Source organism: Mirounga angustirostris, unplaced genomic scaffold, assembly GCF_029215605.1.
Source record: "Mirounga angustirostris isolate CCGP_5_RB_7025 unplaced genomic scaffold, mMirAng1.0.hap1 SCAF_13, whole genome shotgun sequence".
In the NCBI taxonomy this organism is placed as follows: Eukaryota; Metazoa; Chordata; class Mammalia; order Carnivora; family Phocidae; genus Mirounga; species Mirounga angustirostris.
This window is the reverse complement of record NW_026991721.1, coordinates 31,851,665-31,872,943: the sequence shown is the minus strand read 5'-3', so window position 1 is coordinate 31,872,943 and position 21,279 is coordinate 31,851,665. Positions and strand designations below refer to the sequence as shown.

Here is a 21,279-nt window from a genome sequence, read left to right as displayed (position 1 = left end):
CACGTTGTAAGCCCCAAAGGCTAATGGAGGTAATACAGAAGCTCTGAAGGGCAATAAAAGAAATCTGTGCTCTCTCTCTTTGCACTTTCCTCTTGGCCTCTCTCCATCTCTAGAGTTTAAATATTTAAAGTATGTTGTATACTCATTGTGTAAAGTTATGCTGGATGATGGTTGGCATGCTTGTGTGTGCCCAAGTTCATCTGTCAGCCAGGTGCACTGTGGAGGCAGACAGAAGTGGGACCAAAGAAAAGTGCAATTGAGGAAGGAGAGTAAATCAGGAGAACCCGGTAGCTATCATTTTCCCTACTGTCCTTTTTGCCCTTTCTGGCCCTAGGTAGAAACGTGAGAGAGGAAATTTGAGGGGGTAGAGCATAGGAACAGAGCTAAGATCATTACAAACTTGAAAAACTTCTAAGATTAGAATTATTATAAAGCAAACAGAAAAAAAGGACTTCCACCCATTTTGCGATACTTTAAAAACAGATTCTAAACCTTTCTGTATATATTAAACTATTTTTATTGTTTCTGGTATTTAACACATTTTAAAATATACTTTCAGAGGGTGTGCGTTGCACTATTTTTTTTTTAATAATTACTCTATGCAGAGCAAATGAACACAGTTTTCTCCCCTGTTTTTGGTGTTGGCACTAAAAAGTGGTTTCACATTACGACTTTTGTATGGAGGGCTGCAGAAAGTGGTGAGAGAAACACAACAACCATGACCATTAAGGGAAGCAAGTCCAGACTCTCTGCATAATTTTGCTTCCCCTTAAATGCATAGAGTCATTATTCTGCCCAGCCTTCTTGTTATAACTGAGTCATACCCATTTCATATCAAGCCTTTAAAAATAAGGTGGTACCCTGGTTTGTATCAGGTAATCAATCCATGCAAGGGAAGAGAAATGCTAGTTATTGGCAAGTAAATCACAATCCAAACTTTTAAATTACAACATTAGTTCAGTGCACTGAGGGGATACTGTAAAAACATGTTTCCGCAGTGAAATAACTAAACAGTACATAGAATGTGCTACTTCTCTCTCAGTTGCTTTTGCTTGTTTTTTATTATAGATCCCAGGCTACAGGTTAAGACAGATGGGTTTTGTTTTTCTTTGTAATAGGAAATTCAGTCTGACATTAGCCAATATCCCAGGCAGACCCTGTTACTCTTGAGTGGCCTTTACAATCTTGAACAGTATTTTGCTTTTCCTAAATGAAAGAGCTTCAGTAAATGAGGGCATAATGAACTATGCTTCTAGAAATGCCTCTTTTAATAAGAGGGTTTTGAAAGGATGAGAACATCTAGTAGCCAGAAAGAAGAATTGTACCTGAGGACCGTAGACATATCATTTCACTTTTATTTGACTTAAAAAGAAAAGAAAGACAAGGCTTTCCTTCAGGAAAAAAATTTCAAGTAGGTGAACATAATTCTAATTAAAAGACTGGGGTATGCCGAAATCCAGGAAAAATATGTAGAATGTCATACTCCCTGCTAATTTGAGCATTGTTAGTCATCATCTTTAGTACTGAAATAATTAGATGGAAGAGTATCAAGCTTAGAAAGAAAAACTGTCTCCAGAATATTCTGGACCCAGATTCCCAAGCATGGGGTTTTCAGCCTTCTATTATATTTCACTGTAGAAAATCCCTCCTTGGATCAAATAGAAAGTGCTAAACAGTAAATCAACATCCCTTTAATTAAAGGAGACTTACCTAGCCACAAACAAAATAATTTTAAGAAACTTGATCCACACCTTAATTCCATAAGATGTGTTCTGTAGCAACTGACTTAGCCACTCGGATTTCCAATGAGCACCAGATGTACACACATATCATGCTAAGTAAAATAGTTACATAACATTTTGCCAATTTTTTTATTAATAAAATCTTTGGAAAAGATGTATAGAAGCTTGTAATTCATTGTATTCAAATATTGTTTTTCAAAAACTGTCATATTATAATACTTTGGCAAGATCCTTAAAGCCCAAATGCATAATTTACATCTAAATAATCAATTCATATTTATGCGATTTCCACTTTAAACATCATGAAACTTTTACTAAGATCTGACGGCAACTCTCTCTTGTAGTCATGTATGATTTAAGTAAGGTTTTTATTTAACTCTGCAGCTGGTTTCATCATTGAGCAAATTTGGAAGTAAATCCTAAAGCTAAGTCACTTAGTGCAAATGCTCATTTGGAAGGTAATTAATGAGACAACTACCTGTTTTTATAAGGGATTCCGTAGCTACTTGCCGGAGAGTTCTGTCAAAAGTTGACCCTGCTTTGATTCTCTCTGGCAAATAAATAAAAGAGACAGAGAGGGAGGAGAAAGGGAAAAAGGAGAAAAAAGGGAGGGGGGGGATGGGATCCTAGGCAACCCAGTCCACACTTACCTTCAGGTTCTGGAGGTATTTACAAACAGGAACTAAAATATCACAGACAGCTGTCCTGGCTGGAATGAGTCTGCCGAGCATCAGAGAAAGCAGATGGGTTAAGTATGACAATGTCCCACTGAGCAGGAGGGTGTCAGAGGAACAAAATTAGGTGGAGCTGGCCAAATCTTGCTTGTGTAATAGAGCACCCAAGAACCTGACTGACCTGCTTCTCAGCTGTCAGCATGAAGATATCACCTCATTCAGACCTTTAAAAAAAAAAAAAAAAAAGCCCAACCCTCCAGGTTTCATAGGTTGATCGTTTTGACTTTGGGTCAGGCTAGTTCTCTTGAGCAGTGGCAGAACAAGGGACATCCATTTCCTGCCCTAAATGAAAAAAAAAAAGGACAAAGACTTTGGTAATGTCCACTGGTGTATCAGGAATTTCTGGCACATGCTGGATTTGCCCTTTGCAGGTGAGGAAACCAAAATGACTCATGCCCTGCACCTGTTACTCCGTGTGAGCCCCATGTTGTTCTCCTATATCATAAACAAACCTGTCTTTCCCATAGTAGTATGCCCTCTTTGTGTACCAAAAACCTGAATGGAGAAAATACGGTGGTGAGGGTCCTCGTCTGCAGTACACTGAAATCAGTTTTATCGAAAGTCACTCTTAACACAAAGTGAATTAACGTGTATTGGCATCCTGGAGAAAGCTGTGAAGCATTCAGTTAGAAATCACCAGAATTGAGATGGGCTTTCTTGCTGACTTTCAGGAGTTTGGGGAGTCACAGGGGCCTGTGTGGGAATGGCCACATGATCCTGAGCAATCCTGAGAGCCTTGTCAATTAAGCTCTTTCCATCCTGTGTTCTCTTTGCTTTTACTCTCAATTTAGAAGCTGGAGAGTTTCACAAGTGCCCAGGTAATGCCTGATTAAATACTGGAGTTGAATAACAACCTGGCATGCTTCCTTCACTTCCTTCCACAGCTTATGAAAGGGAGCAGAGTGAAACTGCACTTTCTGGGATATTCTGCACACCAGTATTTGGGGGTTGGCGCCAAGGCCCGTTCAGCTCAGTACATCTGAGGTTCATGCTTAGTTTCTGTTGTACAAGGAGGTAGGTTTCCAAATGCTGGGAGAGAAAATGAAACCTTAGCTAAAGTACAGGACCTTCAAATTGAATGCAAAGAATCTGCCCCATTAATTGGTCCCAGGAAAGAACAAGGTAATGCTATAGTTTTAAATTTTCTGAAGTCAAAGCCCCCTTCAGAATATGATTAGAAATTAAGCCAACCCCTAAAAAGAAGTGTTTACTCAAAGGATATTTAAGCTGTATCTGCACTGGTATGAAGAAAAGCAAGTTGAATTTAATCAAACAACTGATTACTGAGCAATGGTTTAATAGAATTCAATTGGTTATTTTCAGATTAGTCAGTTACTAGGAAAAAATCCCACTGACAAAATATTTTCTGTCTACTTAGAGATCTGAACATGACTTGGCAGGGTTGGGTGTGCCATGCCCTTAGGGATTTTCCTAGATATGTGTATGAATGTCATTACCACTTTCTGACTTGACCATGGTAATTATGGCCTATGCCAGGCATGGAAATTACAAGGTACTTTTGCTACAACTCTCTGCTTTCACTGTGTAAGAGTCGAATCTCACCTCCCATGAACCCCTTTTCTGGAGACTGTACCTGTGGCCCCAGAATCCTGTTCATCGTTGCCCTCCTGACAACCATAACAAATTGGTTAGAAATGACCCTATTTACCCTCCCTGTCATGAGCACATCTGGAAGTAAAGTCATAAAATAAGAAGTATGCATGCATTTAATGCCTCAGTGGCTACTTAGCCCACTTACTTGTGATCAGAAATCTTTGTGAAATCACCTGAGTTGGAGTTAAAAAGTAATTTCTTGGGGTGCCTGGGTGGCTCACTCTGTTAAACATCTGCCTTCGGCTCGGGTCATGATCCCAGGGTTCTGGGATGGAGCCCCGTATCAGGGTCTCTGCTCAGTGGAGAGCCTGCTTCTCCCTCTCCCTCTGCCTGCCGCACCCCCTGATTGTGCTCTCTGTCAAATAAATAAATAAAATCTTTAAGAAAAAAGAAGTAATTTCTTGCCAAACAAGCAAGTCTCAGTGAGATACATTCCCAAGTATATACCATGGTCTAGGTAAGACCAATCCCATGTTGGCCCTTGTTTTTCCAGGTGAACTCAATGATAAGGGACAACTAGCTGGCAATTTAGTCAGCCAGGCAAGCTGAGATGACACATGGTACAATGCCTACATAATTATTTTGTACTTACAATTTTCTTGTTGAATCCTGGCTTTGTCAACTTACTGGTTTCATAACCTTGCCTAATCACCATCCCATTTCCAAGATTGCTTTCTCATTTGTAAAATAGCAAGAGTGACACCTACCTCCAGGTCACCTGTGGGGAGTCAATGAGGTAAGGTAGATAAACACTAGGTAGGGCTCAATAACTATAGTTATATGATAACTATAATAATTTTTTTTAGAGATGGCAGAAATTAAAGCTTCAGCATCAATGTGAATGGAAGTTGAGATGAGTCCAACAAAGCGTGGAAACACTTATATTAAATTTGTGTTTGTATCTATACCTTGGCACATAGTAGTTCCTCAATAAATAGTAATTGAGTGAAAAATGAAATAATTCAGAGCACCTGGGTGGGCGTCTGCCTTTGGCTCAGGTCATGATCCCAGGGTCCTGGGATCCAGCCCCATGTCAGGCTCCCTGCTAAGCAGGGAACCTACTTCTCCCTCTCCCTCTGCCATTCCCCCTGCTTGTGCTCGCTCCTTCTCTCTCTGTCAAATAAATAAATAAAATCTTTAAAAATCTTTAAAAAAAAAAAGAAAGAAAGAAAAGAAAAATGAAATAATTCTTCTCCAATTTCAATTGATTTTTTTTCCTGACAGAGAGGCTTTCCCTCATCATCCTTATAAAAACTACAACCCTCCTTTCTTGACCTGTTTTAATCTCCTTTCCCCACATTATTTTACCGGCAGCACTTATAGTTACTTAACATACCCTTTACCTTATTTTTGTTGTTTATTATCTGTTCCTGTACTAGAAAGCTCATGAAAGCAAACATTTTTAGTCTTCTTTCTTAATTGCTTTATCCAAAGAGCTAGAATATTTCCTTGCACAGACTAAATGCTCAATAAATGTATAAATGAGTGAATTAAATGAGTGAGTAGGTACATAAACAAATAAATATAATTAACAATAATAACCAAAAAAAGTGAAAATATTAAGTATAAGACATCTGCAAGCTCACTTTTCTTCTACCTAGAGTATTCTTCCAATTGTTGGCTCTTTCAGATATGAAATCAACTTTTTCTTCCACTTAAAGATATCTCTTAGGCATCTTTGTATGATTGTACATGTACATCATTGAGCAATTTCCTAGAGCAGGTGATAAGGGATGGGGGCTAGTTTACAAGAAGAGTTAATTTAACTGTGGGTTCATAAATCTGTTACAGCAAGTGAGAGTGGAGACTCTATTGCATACAAGTGTAGGTAAGTGGGTAGGTGTGGTTTTGGGGGGTAATTTCTTCTGAATACTTTATTTTTAATGATGAGGTACAGAGCAAAATTGCACTTAAGAGTGATAAGAGTGTATATGCTGGATGTTAAAAGAGAAAAGAAAAGGTATGACAGCATGGCACAAGTCCACTCAAATTATTAATTTAAAACAAATCAACTCACCCAACATACCTGTCTTTTTCTCCAGTGATGGTGTGCATGGGGACAGATGGACAATAGATGGAGTGTTGTGTTTTTGTTTGTTTGTTTGTTTGTTTGTTTAATATTTTATTTATTTATTTTGACAGAGAGAGAGAGACAGCGAGAGAGGGAACACAAGCAGGGGGAGTGGGAGAGGGAGAAGCAGGGTCCCCGCTGAGCAGGAAGCCCGATGTGGGGCTCAATCCCAGGACCCTGGGATCGTGACCTGAGCCAAAGGCAGACGCTTAACGACTGAGCCACCCAGGCACCCCTGGAGTGTTGTTTTTAACTAGGGTCATGTTCAAACTATGAGTTTATGACAAACTGAGAGAAGAGCTAGAGCTCTGAGGGTGTATGCAAGTGGGTGAGCATAATGGCAGACCATTAGCATCTTAAAGAAGAAAGTGAGGGCACCAGGAGCGGAAAGGACAGTCAAAATATGATGGGGTTGAAGATTGAAAAATCTTGGTCAAGTGTCAGTGGATTGAAAATCTGGGTCAAGGAGTTGTTGGAATTGGAGTTTATAGGGAATGAGCTAGAAGGATGGAGATGATAACTGGAGATTATAGAGAGTTTGCAGTCATTGACCAAAAGTATGCTGTGGGAGTACATGAGTGAAATAGGCGAGGAGAAAACAACTTTGAAGATAGAACCGAGGTCCTAGAAAGATTATCTGTGTATATTGTAGTTTCAAAGAATTATTTTAGGAATCATCTTGAAAAGAGTTACACTAAGCCAAGAGTTTGAAAATCTTAAGACAAGCTAGGGACGTGTCCCCAAGGAGTGGTAGATGACTTCCACTAGGAGAAGTAGTAGGAAGTATGGATATAATGTGAGACTCAAGTCCGTGAATGAGGAGCAAGAAATTCACCACCTCATCTTCAGTCCCAACTGGTATGGGAGACAAATAGCTATTACCTGAGAATGCCATATGGAAATTGGGGTTTCAGGAGTGTCCCGGGTTTCAGTTAGCACAAGAAGTTGGGGGGACATAAGTTACTGTTGATGACACTGAGCACAAGAGGATATAGTGGAAGTATCTCAAAGTGTTCGGAAGGAGTGAGAGATGGTCACAAAGGCAGTCTGTTTCCCTGAAACTAGAAGATCAAACTCTGAGGGTTAAGGGATGATCTGGAAATCTTGGTCTTCTTGAGATAACTGATATTAACAGAATTAAGGAGCACAGTGACTGAGTCATGATGGACTCAGTTGTGAGTGATAACAGGAGGAAGAGTTTTGTGTGTAGGATATGGACATGGAGGCATCTTGCTACGATGGAGAGTTCTGGGCTCCCTCTAGACCCCTGCTCATAGAAAAATTCTGAAGTGAAGCCTCTTATTCCTAGCACCCAAAACAACTGTTCAGCCTTGCAAGTGGCAACCTACTGGAAAATGATACTGCTCTCTTTAACAAGTACATGATACTCTGTTGTGCAGAAATGCCATACAGCGGATTCATTCCCATATGATGGAATATACCATTATTCAAGTTTCCTTCTTTTACAGCCCCGATTTCGTTACAAAGTATAATCTCTTTAGATGACTACTGCTCATCACTTCTCGGCCTTTTGGCTAAGATCAAGTGTAGTATCTGTTCTTATCAGTTTAGATGACTACTGCTCAGTTTATCAACTATGCAATTTATTTTTATAGGGACTTAAGAAGTTACAATGAGGCATAAATATAATAAAATGGCAAAACTGACGGATAATATAACTTATTTTGCCACCTTGAGGAAAAGGTTGATTTATTAATGCTTTCTAAAAAAATATTAAGGCAGATAATTAGAAAATCTGGGCATCTCTAATTTGTTTTTTTCTGGTTAGAAAGTTAGAATAGCTAAATAATAACTATGGCAGGACCAGCACACAGAGTTTATTTGCTGAGTGTCCTCAGCGCTGAGCCATGACCTTGCAAGGGGCAGAGTGAGGAGAGAATAAGATGCCAAGGCTAGATCTATACACTCTGAAGAAGGTTCTTGACTTGTTTCTTGGCTCAGAACTCAGGGCAAAAGAGAAAGGAAACTTATTCATGACCTGAAGGGGATTTTGAAATCAAGTTCATGGACACCAAATAACAATGACAAGTGGCTTTCTCATCCATTTAGACTCTAAGCACCTTAAACACTTTGGAGAGAACAATGAAAACATGCTGTGTTTCACTAAGCTGACAGTTCCTAGAAGCTCTTAGCTACAGAACAAGAAAGAAATTTTTGTATGGAATCAGGACAGAATCCTTAAAGAAGGACACTTAGGATTATTGGGAACCCTCCCTTTGAATGAGTATTTGAAGCCAGTAACCCTGGGAGTCAGAGTGACGTGGGGTACACAGTCAAGTTCATTTGGGGCAGGAAAACTTTATTTCTGAACTTTGGTATCATTACCAGTGAAATAGCAATACAAAAATCGTTTCTTGTACATGGCGCTGTTGTGAGGATTTAATGAGTTAGCATGTATGAAACATTTAGGATGGCTGGCATATATGTGAGTGATACATTACAGCTCTTCATGGGAAGGAGACACAATTTTGGAAGCTACAAAAATATGAATGGAAAATGAGGTATGAAAATAACTAAACTGGGAAAAATCACAAATTTACAAATTTTAAAATCTCCGAATACATAAAGTCAAAATCCAGAAAAGTAACAATATCTTAATTAGCTAACTTCCTATCTTATTTCTGTAATGCTTTTTGTCCTACATTGCTTTCTGTGTTTTATGAAATTACCTTTTAATATGATGTTTAAAAATATTTCAGAGAACGTATAGAAAAGCAATTCTGTCTTTCCTTTTCCTCTAACATGGTTAATTGAAAATCCTTTTTATTGATAGTTTTGAAAAGTTTATTTCAGCTTTATAATTCATTATTGGTAGTGTTGTGCATTTTTAATATAAATTTGAGAAGATCTCTGGCATGTTTCAATTTAATTTTTTAAAAGATTTTATTTATTATATGAGTGAGGTAGAGGAGGATCAGAAGGAGAGAATCTCAAGCAGACTCTGCACTGAGTGTGAAGCCCAACGTGGGGCTTGATCTCATGACCCTGAGATCATGACCTGAGCCAAAATCAAGAGACAGATACTTAACTGACTGAGCCACCCAGATGCCCCATGAGTTGAAATTTTAAAAATAATTTTCCCTAGGGTAGTTTCTCTCTCCTACTTCAGATCTTATTTCTCTTGCTTTATCAGTGCTGGACACCCTAGAACATGCCATCTCTCCATATAACCACTGGCCTGGCACCTGAGTCTGCATATGAAGTAAAAGGAGTTTCCTCAGAATTCATTACTATAATAAGATAATTAATAGTTACTGAACAACTTGTGGAAGTGGCCTGCAAACCACATAAATATATCTTCCTCAACGCAAACTAAATGTATCCCTGACTCAACATTCGATTAGTCAACTGTCAAAAACACTCAGGGCCAGTCTACCACACACTATTTGAGGAAGTCAGAGATTCTGGCTGTGTGTACCAGGAGCTTTTAGACACATCAGAATTATAAATATACACAATTCAATCATTCTTTGACTAAGTAAATATTTGCTTGAATTGTGGACCAAGAAGCATTAAGTTTGCTTCTGCATGTCTGTCTCCACAAATTCAGATATAGTGGTCCAATAAAAAAAGTAATCTTTTTAGACAATTAAGTTATAAGCATGTATTGGGGCACCTGGGTGGCTCAGTCGTTAAGCGTCTGCCTTCGGCTCAGAAGCCCAGCATTGAGCCCCGCACTGGGCTCCGTGCTCTGCGGGAAGCCTGCTTCTCCCTCTCTCACTCCTCCTGCTTGTGTTCCCTCTCTCGCTGTGTCTCTCTCTGACAAATAAATAAATAAAATCTTTAAAAAAAAGTATCAAAATTTTATTAGAGTTTTACTGCAAAGGAAAAGTCCTCTAAGAGATCAGTGCAAAGATTTCTGTCTTGGCAGAGGCAGTTATAAGAAAAGAGAGTGGTTGGTAATCATTTTTAGATGCCAAACAACAACAACAACAAAAATGGAAAAGATTTACGGTCAAAGAACTTTAGACTGTTGATGGAGCACTGACTGGATGAGCAGCCAACCTCATCCAGCAAATTAAGAAATTTGCTTAAAAAAATAAAATAAAAAGAAATATTCTTAAACATTTCATCTGTGATGCTAATTTCTTCCCAGAAAGATGTTGCAAATTATATAGCTCGAAAATTCTATCCCAAACCATGTTTGGAGTAATTTTTCCTTTGGCACTGAAAAAGGTCAGCATTTGGATCTGGATTTGAGTTTCAGCCAAATATCTTCCTCAGGTAACGTAACTGCCAAGAGCTTCAGTTTGCTTATCAACTGAATGAGATTAACAACCTTGTATTTACCTGGGTTGTTGTGGAAATGGTACTGGTTAATTTAAAAATAGCTAGCGCAAAGTCTGGGACATTTTAAGTGCTCAATAAAGGCTATTTCTCTTCTTCCTTTTTGGGAACATGATGCAACTCATTTTCACTTTTTTGTATGCTCTTTATAGGAATAGGCAAATATGCTTTCAAAAACAGTAAGTTTTGAATTGAATTATTTACTCTAGAAGCAGTTTTACAGTCTTAAATACAAAAGAAGAAAAAGAACAATATAAATCATTTGCTAGGTTATGGGCAAAAGAAAGTATGTGGAAACTGACCAAGACTGAATTTGTGAATCAGTTGAAATATAAATAAATGACAATAGTTTTATTTTTCCTGCAGGAAGATATACAATATGTTTAAATTTTATAAAGTATATTTTATATTGTATATCCCTTATGCAGTAGAAACAAGGAACTTTGTGTAAAGTTTACTATGTATAACAACTAACAGAATATTGAAAAAAATTGGTTATTGTAATTTATTATACTATTAAAATGAATTAAGTGTAATTAGACCACTTACAAACTGTACCTCACTTAATTCATGCAATGCCTCTGTGAGGATGATTTTACTGTTGTCATTGTAAGTTGTGAAAATGGAGGGTTCTCATTATGTAGACATTCATCCAAGGCATTTGTCACATGATTAGAAAAGCATATAGACAGCTTTCAAACCCAGAACATTCCTACTCCAAGCCATGTTCTCTCTCCAGCACCACATTGCCCTTCCTAGATGTTTTTTTGAGGATCGCTGTAACTTGATCAAGAAGATAAATTTTACGACGTTGATAATAAAAGCAAAGTTAGTCGTTTCTTTTATAGTGACTCTCATTCACCTGTGGTGCCAAGAACAGTTCTAATTGAACTGTACCCAATTCCAGAGGGATGCTTACAAGGGATGCTTATAAGGTGAAAAGGCAAATATTTAACAATGTTTAGGGCTCTGGCCCTGGCTAGTCAGAATGAATGCAGACCTCAGTTTTGGAGCATTTTGTTGGAGGTCCCGAACTTTCGGGGATGACCTGGACGGGTATCCTGTCCTGCTGAAGCTTTCCTGGGAAGGACAGACCGGCACATGAGGGGTGTGAGGCAAGTCAGGAGACTCAGTTAGGAGTTTGCTTTTCGTTTTTTTAGTCATAAATTGACAACCAGTATGGCCATACCTTTGAGTATTGGCAACATACCAGCCATAAATAGACTGTTCAAGAAAAATACCTTGGATGGAATTAGCAAAATTCTAATTATAGCTGCTTATCGATGGTGAGATTGTAAGTGACTTTTAGTTTCTCCTTTACGGTTTTAATGAATTCACTCAGCATGGATTTACTGAAAGCCTCCTATGGAGCATGCACCCCTAGACCCCTGTATTTCAGAAGTCAATCAGACAAGGTGGTGTTCCAGTTTTTTTGTGTGTTGTTTTGTTTTGTTTCTGCTGTTTCTACATTTGTAATCAGAAAATGTTCAACAGAATTAAGGAATTTAAGTGTATCAAATAGTTGGGTGGTAAGATGAAGAGAGGGCCTGAGAAAAATTAATCCTGTGCTTAAAAGGTTACATTATATTTTATGAAAATATACAGCCAAAGCTGACAAGTTTGTATTTGTGGCCTCTGATACCACATCAAGTGACAGACGGAAGAGTTACCTTCAGAGGGACTCTTAACATGAAAGTTAAGAGTCTGCTCTGGTCAAGATTGTTGTGAGAATTCTCACTGGATTTTAATAGAACATCATGCTCTTTCTTTGTAGCTTCTTATTTCTAAATGAGTTTTGCTAGGGGAAAAACGATCAAGTCTGATTTTAGGAATTGGTGAAGATTTTCAGTACTGAGGGTTCAAATGCTGGCCTTCCCAGGTTCTTAGAACCTAGTTATTTGTTGTTTTCTTTTTTACTCAATATTGTTAGCGAGGAAGAAGGAGGGGAGGGAAATTGGAAGTAAGTCAGAGAGAGACTGCATGTCCTTAGACAAAGAGGAAATTTCACAAGACAAGTGAGTCTTGACGAACCAGTTCCACGTGTGCTTGGGTCTAGTACCGTTCAGCCCAAATATTCAGAATCTGTCACGTCACACATATTTAAGCTCCTTATATTGATTAGCCTGCTTTATACTGACGGAAGGAATCCATTAATTACATTTTTGTAAGGTGCTAACTGGAAAAAGAAAGAAAGAAAGAAAGAAGGTAGCTTTCTCTGGGCATGGAAATGTAAAGTGTTCCACATTCGTGGCTCCTGCTAATTGTAGAACCTGTTCTGCGAGGTTTCTATTTCTACCTCATGTATAGTGATGTCGCAATACTCTGTGGGAAAGGCACATTATGCTCCAGGATGTTGCTGAAAATAAATCTGGAGAATGGAAGACAGTCTTTAGTGGTACTTGGGTGTTATCTACATTGGCAATCTCAGAAGCCTTGCTCTGATAAACTGTTGTTTCAGCCAGGTCTTCTTTGGAGAAGGCTTTAAATCTTTATCTCTTCTGAGGAAAACAATACTTGGAATTCCTTTTTGTTCTCCATATTCGGACATACTTACCTTCATTTGTGTCTGGAATTGACCTCTTTCCCCGGCTCCATCTCCATGAGCCCCCACCTGCTAAAGTACAGTAAAGTCATTTTTAAAACTTTTTAAGTAATAACGATTTTTCCACATAAAATTGAACTTGATGGCTCAAATTATAAAACAGATATAGAATGGACTTTCCTGGTGAGGGACTCTCTTTCCGTATCTCCATGGAGCATAATTTGAAAACCTGGAATAATGGAAAGAGCACGTGACCAGGAGTAAGAATCAAAATCACTTGATTCCACTCAATAATTCAGCTCAATGTAACAGTTATTGAACATGTCAGTGTGCCAAGCACTACAAATGCTAAGGAAAAAAGGCACTCTAGAAACTGAACTTCAAGTGTAGGAAAAAGCAGATATAGGAAAAAGTGTAGTAAAGCGTTGTAGATGCTTTGGCAGATTTCTAAACAAGGCCAATGTTACTTGTCAACCACTCTGGGCCTTGTTTTCTATCAATTTGAAATACATAACTTGGAACAAACTACATATAGAATCTAACCTCTTTGAGGGGTGCCTGGGTGGCTCAATCGGTTAAATATCTGACCCTTGATCTCAGCTCCAGGCCTCAATCTCAGGGTCATGAGTTCAAGCCCTGCACTGGGCTCCACACTAGGCATGGAGCCTACTTTAAAAAAAAAAAAAAAAAAAAGAATCTAACCTCTTTGAGATGCATAACTTGACGATTCTGTCACTCTGTGCCATTGACTTTGGATCACAAGGAAAAGCCGTTGGAAATGGACATGAGGAAATAAATGGAAGTTCAAGGTGGCAGCATGTGTATCTTTGAAATTTAAAGTAAAGTATGTCATAGTCAGAGAGGCAGGAGTAAAAAAAATAAATACAATGTATAGTTGCTAAGGAACAGAAGTACGCAGTATCATCTTCAGCTTTTCCATAATATTCCTCCTACCTCCATGACTCATGTGAAAGCTGGCTTTACCCTGCTCACAAAAAGCCCTTCTCCAATGGAGGCCTCTCCTCCTGCCCCATCCCCAACCTAGTTTGACAGGACCGGGGGAAGAGTTGATAAACTGTACACACGGAGGGGTAAAAAGAACATAGGTGGTTTGTACTTCTTGTACAATGTGTACTTTGTGGGAAATAAATGTGCTCCATAATCCATTTCCACAGACAATTAGTGTTAACACTTTGGTAAATATTCTTTTGGACACTATGTATATAGAACTATCATATATTGGATTCATCTAGCTACTTATCATATATGCACAATATATAAACATTTATACTATATATACAATATATACTATAAATTTCTGTATCTTCATCTACATCTGTATTTATAGTGACACATCCTTCTAAGTGAAATGGCTTTCCCTTTATACATGTTCATTTTTAAAGCATTTTCACTTTTACATTAAGGCAGTTTAATATGCTCCCTGTCCTCTTTACCATCACCTGGTCTCTGTCACCCTGCTCATTCTGAGCCTTCATTCCTTAGTCCTTCCACGTTAGTTCATGCCAAACCTTTCACCACCAATTACAATAAAATGACTAATGATTGCTTGTCACTTTCATGGCTTATAATATAATTTTTTTAAAGTCACTGATTCATGGAGTCCTTCAAAGATGCCTGCCTGTTCTTGAAGTTCTTATTCCCATTCTTCAGTCTTGAACTGGATGTCAGCTCAACCCCTTTTCTTGTCCTTTGCTATCCAGAAAGGGGTCAAGTTCAGAGAATGCTTCTGGAAGAACAAAGTTGCTGAATTGAGGCTGTAAAGCATTTAGCCTCCCCATCTCACATTTCTATCATTTGGAACCTGCTCTTTGGTCTATGGGGCAAAATGTGAGCCAGTGGGACAAATCTTGCTGATGACTCAGGGCAATGTGGTGGTTTATTTGATTGTGTTTTATTGGAATTTGAATGTGTTTAGACGGACTGAGCACTTAGTGGTTTAGAGTAAGGCTCAGCCTTTCCTACTGTATTTCTATTAGGCCACATGTGTACCTACCTACCTGAGATGACCTTGAGGTCACTTCCCTGGGTGCTTCTGCTTTGCTCTTTTTCTCAGGTCTTGGCATATGTAAAAACCCCTCCTTCTTTCCATGGCCACTTGATATATTTGTGTCAGGGTACTGCGCAAACCTCCTTGATGCTCAGCCGACTCTTCAGGTCTAGTCTAATTGCCTGAGTTCATAATTAGGGTTTGCGTCTTTTCTAAACTGGCTGTGCAGTGAGATACGGTCTTTCCAGCATCCCACTTCCCTTTCAGGCCCTCACTGCAAGCTTAGAGCCTCCTACTGTAAACCTGGGAGAAACTACCGGCTTGTCGTAATGATTGAGTCCATTGATAATGTTAATCACTTGGTATTTTCAAAATTACTTACTTTCTAAAATCTGGTCTTTGAGGAATAGTTTACATTAAGTGAAATCTACAATTTCTAGGTGTATTTTGATCACCTTTGAAAATGACAGGGGTGCCTGGGTGGCTCAGTCAGTTAAGTGTCTGCCTTCGGCTCAGGTCATGATCTGAGGGTCCTGGGACCGAGCCCCGCATCGGGCTTCCTGCTCAGCGGGGACCCTGCTTCTCCCTCTCCCACTCCCTCAGCTTGTGTTCCCTCTCTCTCTCTCTCTCTGTCAAATAAATAAAATCTTCAAAAAAAAAGAAAGAAAAGAAAATGACATAAACTTGTATAGCCACATCTCCTGTTAAAATACAGAATATTTTCATAACCTCCAATAGTTTCCTCATGCCACCTGCCAGTTACCACAGCCCCAGAAGCAACCACTATTCTAATTTTCAAAGTTAGCTACTTTTATTATTAATTTTGTTTTATTAAGCTTAGTAGGGATTAGTAAGTGGTAATTTCCCTCCTTCTTTGATGTTTGGCATACTGATTTTTTTTAAGAGAAAGAGTGGTGGGAAGGGGCAGACGGAGAGGGAGAGAGAGAATCCCAAGCAGGCTCCATACTCAGCACAGAGCCTGACACAGGGCTTGATCTCACAACCCTGAGATCATGACCTGAGCCTAAATTAAGAGTAGATCACCTAAATGACTGAGCCACCCAGGTGCTCCGGCATACTGAAAAATTACTATACATGCCCTCTTTCTAACCGAAAATTTTTAAAAGTGAGAATATTGCTTCACTTGAGAGTTTAAATTATCTGTGAATAAAATAAATATATCTCAAGCTGAGAATGGATTTTTAACACAAAGCCTAGTTTATTATTGAAATTCAAAGTAAAAACATTTGTGAAAGTTAAAATTACACCAAAGCCAGTTTTCAGGCTCACAAAACCAAGATTACCTTTATTTCTTAGATTATCTGGGAGATGCTTCTAGACAAAGTTTATGCTGGATGATAAATTAAGAAATGACTACGTGATACATTTAAACTTTAAACCTTGACTGAAATCAGTGATAATTAGAATTTTATTGCACATTCTATGTCATGTACTGTATGAAAGACTTTAAGTCCCAGGCTTATAATTACTGAATGTTATAGTTGCTTATTTAACGCAATGCTTTTTTTCCCTTCAGTTTTCCTTCCATAATAAATTATTTCTCTGTGTCTTTCCTTCAATATACTTACTCTATGTTTCACTTATTTTTTAAGTTCTAGATCTCCCTGCTGGCAGCAATGATTATGGCCAACTATTTTTTATAGCAGATCCAGTATTTGGAAAACCTCATTTATCTTCCTGTCAGTGGAGCTTGGCTATCTCGATTCTTTTAGCCTTATTTACTTTCTTAAAACTTTATAGAAAATCAGTAGATAGCACGTATAGTAGGCCTGGGGGGGAAAATTAAAAATATGAAGACTGTATGGACAATAACTAGCAAGAGTTTCAGTCCTGACTGCCATTTATTGGCTATATGATCTCGGACACAGTAAGTTTATACCTTTGTTTCAAAAATCTGATGATAGTAATACCTGCCATTATCTACTTGTGTTATGAAAGTAACAAACTTAAATCATATGTGAGAAATCACTTTGTACATTTTGAAGTGTAATAAAAATGTAAGTTAATGTAATTATGAACATTGTATTTTCTAAGTAGTACCAGGGCTGATTTCTAATTATAAATAAAAAAAAGACAACAAAACCTCAGAATCATCTTCCCCTGGCATTCTTTTGCATTGAAAGCAGGAAGAGAATAAACGCAGACTGAGAAGAACACCTCACTCCTTTGCTCCATACTGCTTGTGATGGTGGTGGTGTTTTTCCAAAAGCATGTGTTTCTGTGTTTGCACTATAATTTTTCCTTCGTTATAACTCTTACTACAATGTAAGTTAACTTTATTTAGATGACTGTCTCTCTACTAGATAAGGAGATCCCTGAGGTTAGAGTGCCTTGCCCAAAATAAGAGAACAGCAAATGGATGGATGGATGGATGGATGGTTAGATGGATGAATGATACCACAGTTTTTAAGAATGCACCTGTGAGGTCTTAATGATGTTTGCAAAGTCTTGAATTCTGTAAGGTGAAGCCCACTTACTAGAAAGAAAATGATCTTTCTCTTAACTGTTTACACAGAAAATCCAGTTAATGGTTCAGGCATTTCTTTAATTTTTCCATTGAGTCCTCTCTAGTCCATGCTGAGTTCACCTAGAATATATTCATCCAGGAGTGTCTTCTCTGGTCTTTTTCTTTTCTACCATGGTAACCTTGTGTTTTTCCTCTCTCTCTCTCCCACCCCATTGCTCTCTTGGTCCTGGAGGAGTAGCATCTAGTCTTTATTGTCATTCCTGACTGGAGAAGTCTTTCTTTAGGTCTTTTATATGATTTTAAAGAGTCATATATACGTCAAAAGGGACAATATATATTTACCTCACTAATATTGACCTTCTCTTACAGCATCACTTTGATGGGCCAGGCTAGCAAAGGCCTATGCTTATTTAATCCATTGAAAAAAAATTACTCTCTAGGAGTTCATGCTGACAGCAGTGTACAGAGACAGGGAGGATAGGATGAGGGAAAAACAAAAGTCCAATTATATAAATTTAATACAAATTTAATTTATTTTAATGATTTAATAATATGGTAGAAATGCATTAATCCAAAAAAGAAAAGCAATGATGAAAGAATGTGATGCGGTTGGGCAAATAATAATAATGATAATGATAATAATAATAATATTATTATTATTATTATCTATAGCCACAGTCTTCTTGGAGTTTTGGAAAAGGAGAAGAAGTACACTGACCTATACTTGGGACCTTATTGAATGGGAAGAAGAGGAGGTAAGATGTTAAGAAACCAGGAGACAGGGAAACTGGGATAACATATGATGCAGAAAATTATTCACTGTCCTTAACATCCAAGCTGGAAGCAGCTAAACACCATTAGGTTTTCCTCTGATGTTTTTTTACTAACAGGATTTCTTATTTCATGAAGTTAAGACAGATCATTAATGAAGTAATGTAATTTTTTTCAAAGCACTGCCATGATATTTCTTAAAATTACATTAGTGGAAAATTGTGTTAATTAAAATATAGTTTAGGGTTTATTTGGAAAATAATTTGCATTTTATTTTTTAAAAGTTACTTCTTTTCCAAGACTTGCTATAAAAGTAGGCCAAAATCCAGGAATTTTGTTCCAACTATTGCATGATTTTTTTTTTTTATTTATGACTTTGATAGGTAGGTAACTTTAGTTTCTCTTACAGGAAACACTTCGTCCCCAGTTTGAAGCCAAGTATTACAAGATGGAGAGAGTGAATCCCATCAGTGGAAAACCTGAGCCACATCAGCCTTCCTCAGACAAAATCACTCGTCTTCTTGTTTCTATCTCAGGAATATTCTTCATGGTAAAGTACAACCATCAATATCAGAATGTTGTGGAATTCCACATTTAGAAGGATGCTCTAAGATACCAACTCATTTTGTGACCCTCAGGGTCAAAGCATATCCAATTCAGTACATTTAATACATACTATTAAACAAAATTAAAATCACGGCAAGTCATTGAGTGATTACAAAGAGAGTTTGGGCATATTTTTAAATAAGTACTCTTTGGAAGAAACAAAGACCATCTAAGATAAAATGGAAATTATATGAGTTGCCCTGATGAATTAAAACTAAGCATTCCACTTGAAAGTGAAAATTTGAACAGTTCAAATCTTATAACATGTATTTTGACTCTAATGTAACTCAATTCCTTAAAGGAAAAAAATTGAATTTATGTATCCTTTCTTGGAAAAGCAAATTCCTTTAGCTCTGAGGCGGGGGTGGGGGGGAGGGGGGGCAGTATCTTGGTCTATGGTATTGCTTTTGTTTTGTCAATTATGCAAAATACAGATGTCTTCTCTGGTCTCCCATATTGTAGATTTCTTTGGTGATCACTGCAGTGTTTGCTGTTGTGGTGTATCGCCTGGTTGTCATGGAACAGTTTGCATCATTCAAGTGGAATTTCATCAAACAACACTGGCAGTTTGCAACATCAGCTGCTGCTGTCTGTATCAATTTTGTAATCATTATGGCCCTGAATCTTGTAAGTGTTTACAGTTTTCAAAAGGTTAAAAGGCATGGGTAGAGGAGAGGTCTGTGTTTCCTTCATGCTTGGATTGTATTTACAGGAAGCCAAAATGAGCCCAACCCACATTTTCATCAATGGCAACTCAGTTTAGTGGAAAAAAATTCATCTATTTGGTTTGGATGATGGGGTTTTTTAATTAAAATCAATAACAGTTGTACTGTCTTCCTTGTCCTTTGAGTTTATTGTCTTGATAAGTGAAAATTTCCATTCATTGAGTGTCTGGTGTGTGCTAGAAAAGGTGCTATGCTCTTTTTATTCAAATAAGGGATTTTTTGGTTCAAAAAACTGAACCTCAGTGGATAATCTGTTACAAAAGTATAGGAAAATTCTGTTTGAAATAGAAGGCTTGTTACTTCCAAGGCCTCATGTGAAATAGAAAATAGACAGCTACTCCATTTTTCTTTCTCTGGGTCTAAGCATTTTTCTCCTTCCTTCCTCCCTCCCTCTCTTTCTCTCCCTCCCTCCCTCCCTCCCTCCCTTCCTTCCTTCCTTCCTTCCTTCCTTCCTTCCTTCCTTCCTTCCTTCCTTCCTTCCTTCTTTTTTCAGCACCTTCCGTTTGCATGTCTGCTCTGTTCTATCAGGAAATGTCTGTCTTTGCTTAACCATGACCCATCTTTCTTTCATGCTGTGGTATTGTAATGATTTTGTTATCTTCTTTGGTTCTAACTATGCAACCATGTTGGTTTCTATAGCCTATTTAACTGAGATCATCCAGTATTTCAATGTACTAATTTTTCAGAGAGAGCTTCTGATCACATACACTGATTGACTCATGAACTCTAGGGCTGAGAGGGCATTATTGTGTCTACATAGGCCCACATCTTCAGCAAGGTCTATGGGTGGGGTCCTATTTTCTCTGAAGACAGGAGGCATTGATTGGCACATTAGGGTAATAATCTCTTTCCTTTAATTCTTCCAACAATGCCACAAGGCCAGTATTCTCTCGATTATGTAAGTAAGGAAATGGATCTGGAGAGCTTAAATAACTTGCCCCAAATCATACATGTACTAAGTGTTAATGCTGGTATATTTACATCATGCAATAATGTCTGAAGATAGCTAAGCAATACACAAATAATGATGTTTATATTATGTACAAGTAATGTGCATTTGGGTCTATATGTGGATTGACACTGCTGTTACACGTTTAGCCTGGAGAGGGCTAGGGCCATTTAAAATAATCAGAAAAGTGAAAAGTCACTGTGGTAAATGTTTTAATGCAAGGATGATAGTTAATATCTCCTACTGGAGTCTGCTTTCTCCAGATTTGTTTTGCTTTGTAGAAGGAAACTACCGTTTGCAGTATCTCCAAATAAACCACACAGTATTTTAAATTTATGTCCTTGACTCATAGATTACAGTAAATAAGAAACATTGAAAAAACATAATACAAGGATGGGCTGGCATGGCTGGTAGTGTGTGTAAGGTTGCACATTACACAAAGTCACCACATTGACGGGGGAGCCATTCACAGAATAGATATTGTAGATTTTTATATTTTATGGTTATACTCTTCTGGTAGATTGTGAAAGATCTTGTTTCTAACAAAATCAATTGTTTATGACAATTTTCCAGTAAACAGCGGTTATTGATGTTAGCTTCAGTATCTGAGGAAAGGAGGCTAAATAGTTGATGTGTTTATTTCTAGGTAACAATAGCAATCAACCAGTCTGATCTTAAATGGACTCAATTTCTTATCCATAGTCAGCTGGTTGACATAAAA

The 21,279-nt window shown here is 37.9% G+C and overlaps 1 protein-coding gene and 1 pseudogene across 1 annotated transcript in view; both read left to right on the top strand.

The window, feature by feature from the left end:
* The window catches only part of ANO3 (anoctamin 3), a 400,310-nt gene that overhangs the window by 341,906 nt on the left and 37,125 nt on the right, over positions 1–21,279 (top strand). Inside the window, exons 16-18 of the mRNA XM_064575888.1 lie at positions 18,180–18,262; positions 18,688–18,828; positions 19,347–19,511. Of these exons, the coding sequence (XP_064431958.1) occupies positions 18,180–18,262; positions 18,688–18,828; positions 19,347–19,511 (389 nt within the window). The remainder of the gene's footprint in view (positions 1–18,179; positions 18,263–18,687; positions 18,829–19,346; positions 19,512–21,279) is intronic.
* On the top strand, positions 7,677–7,793 carry LOC123858153 (U2 spliceosomal RNA; annotated as a pseudogene).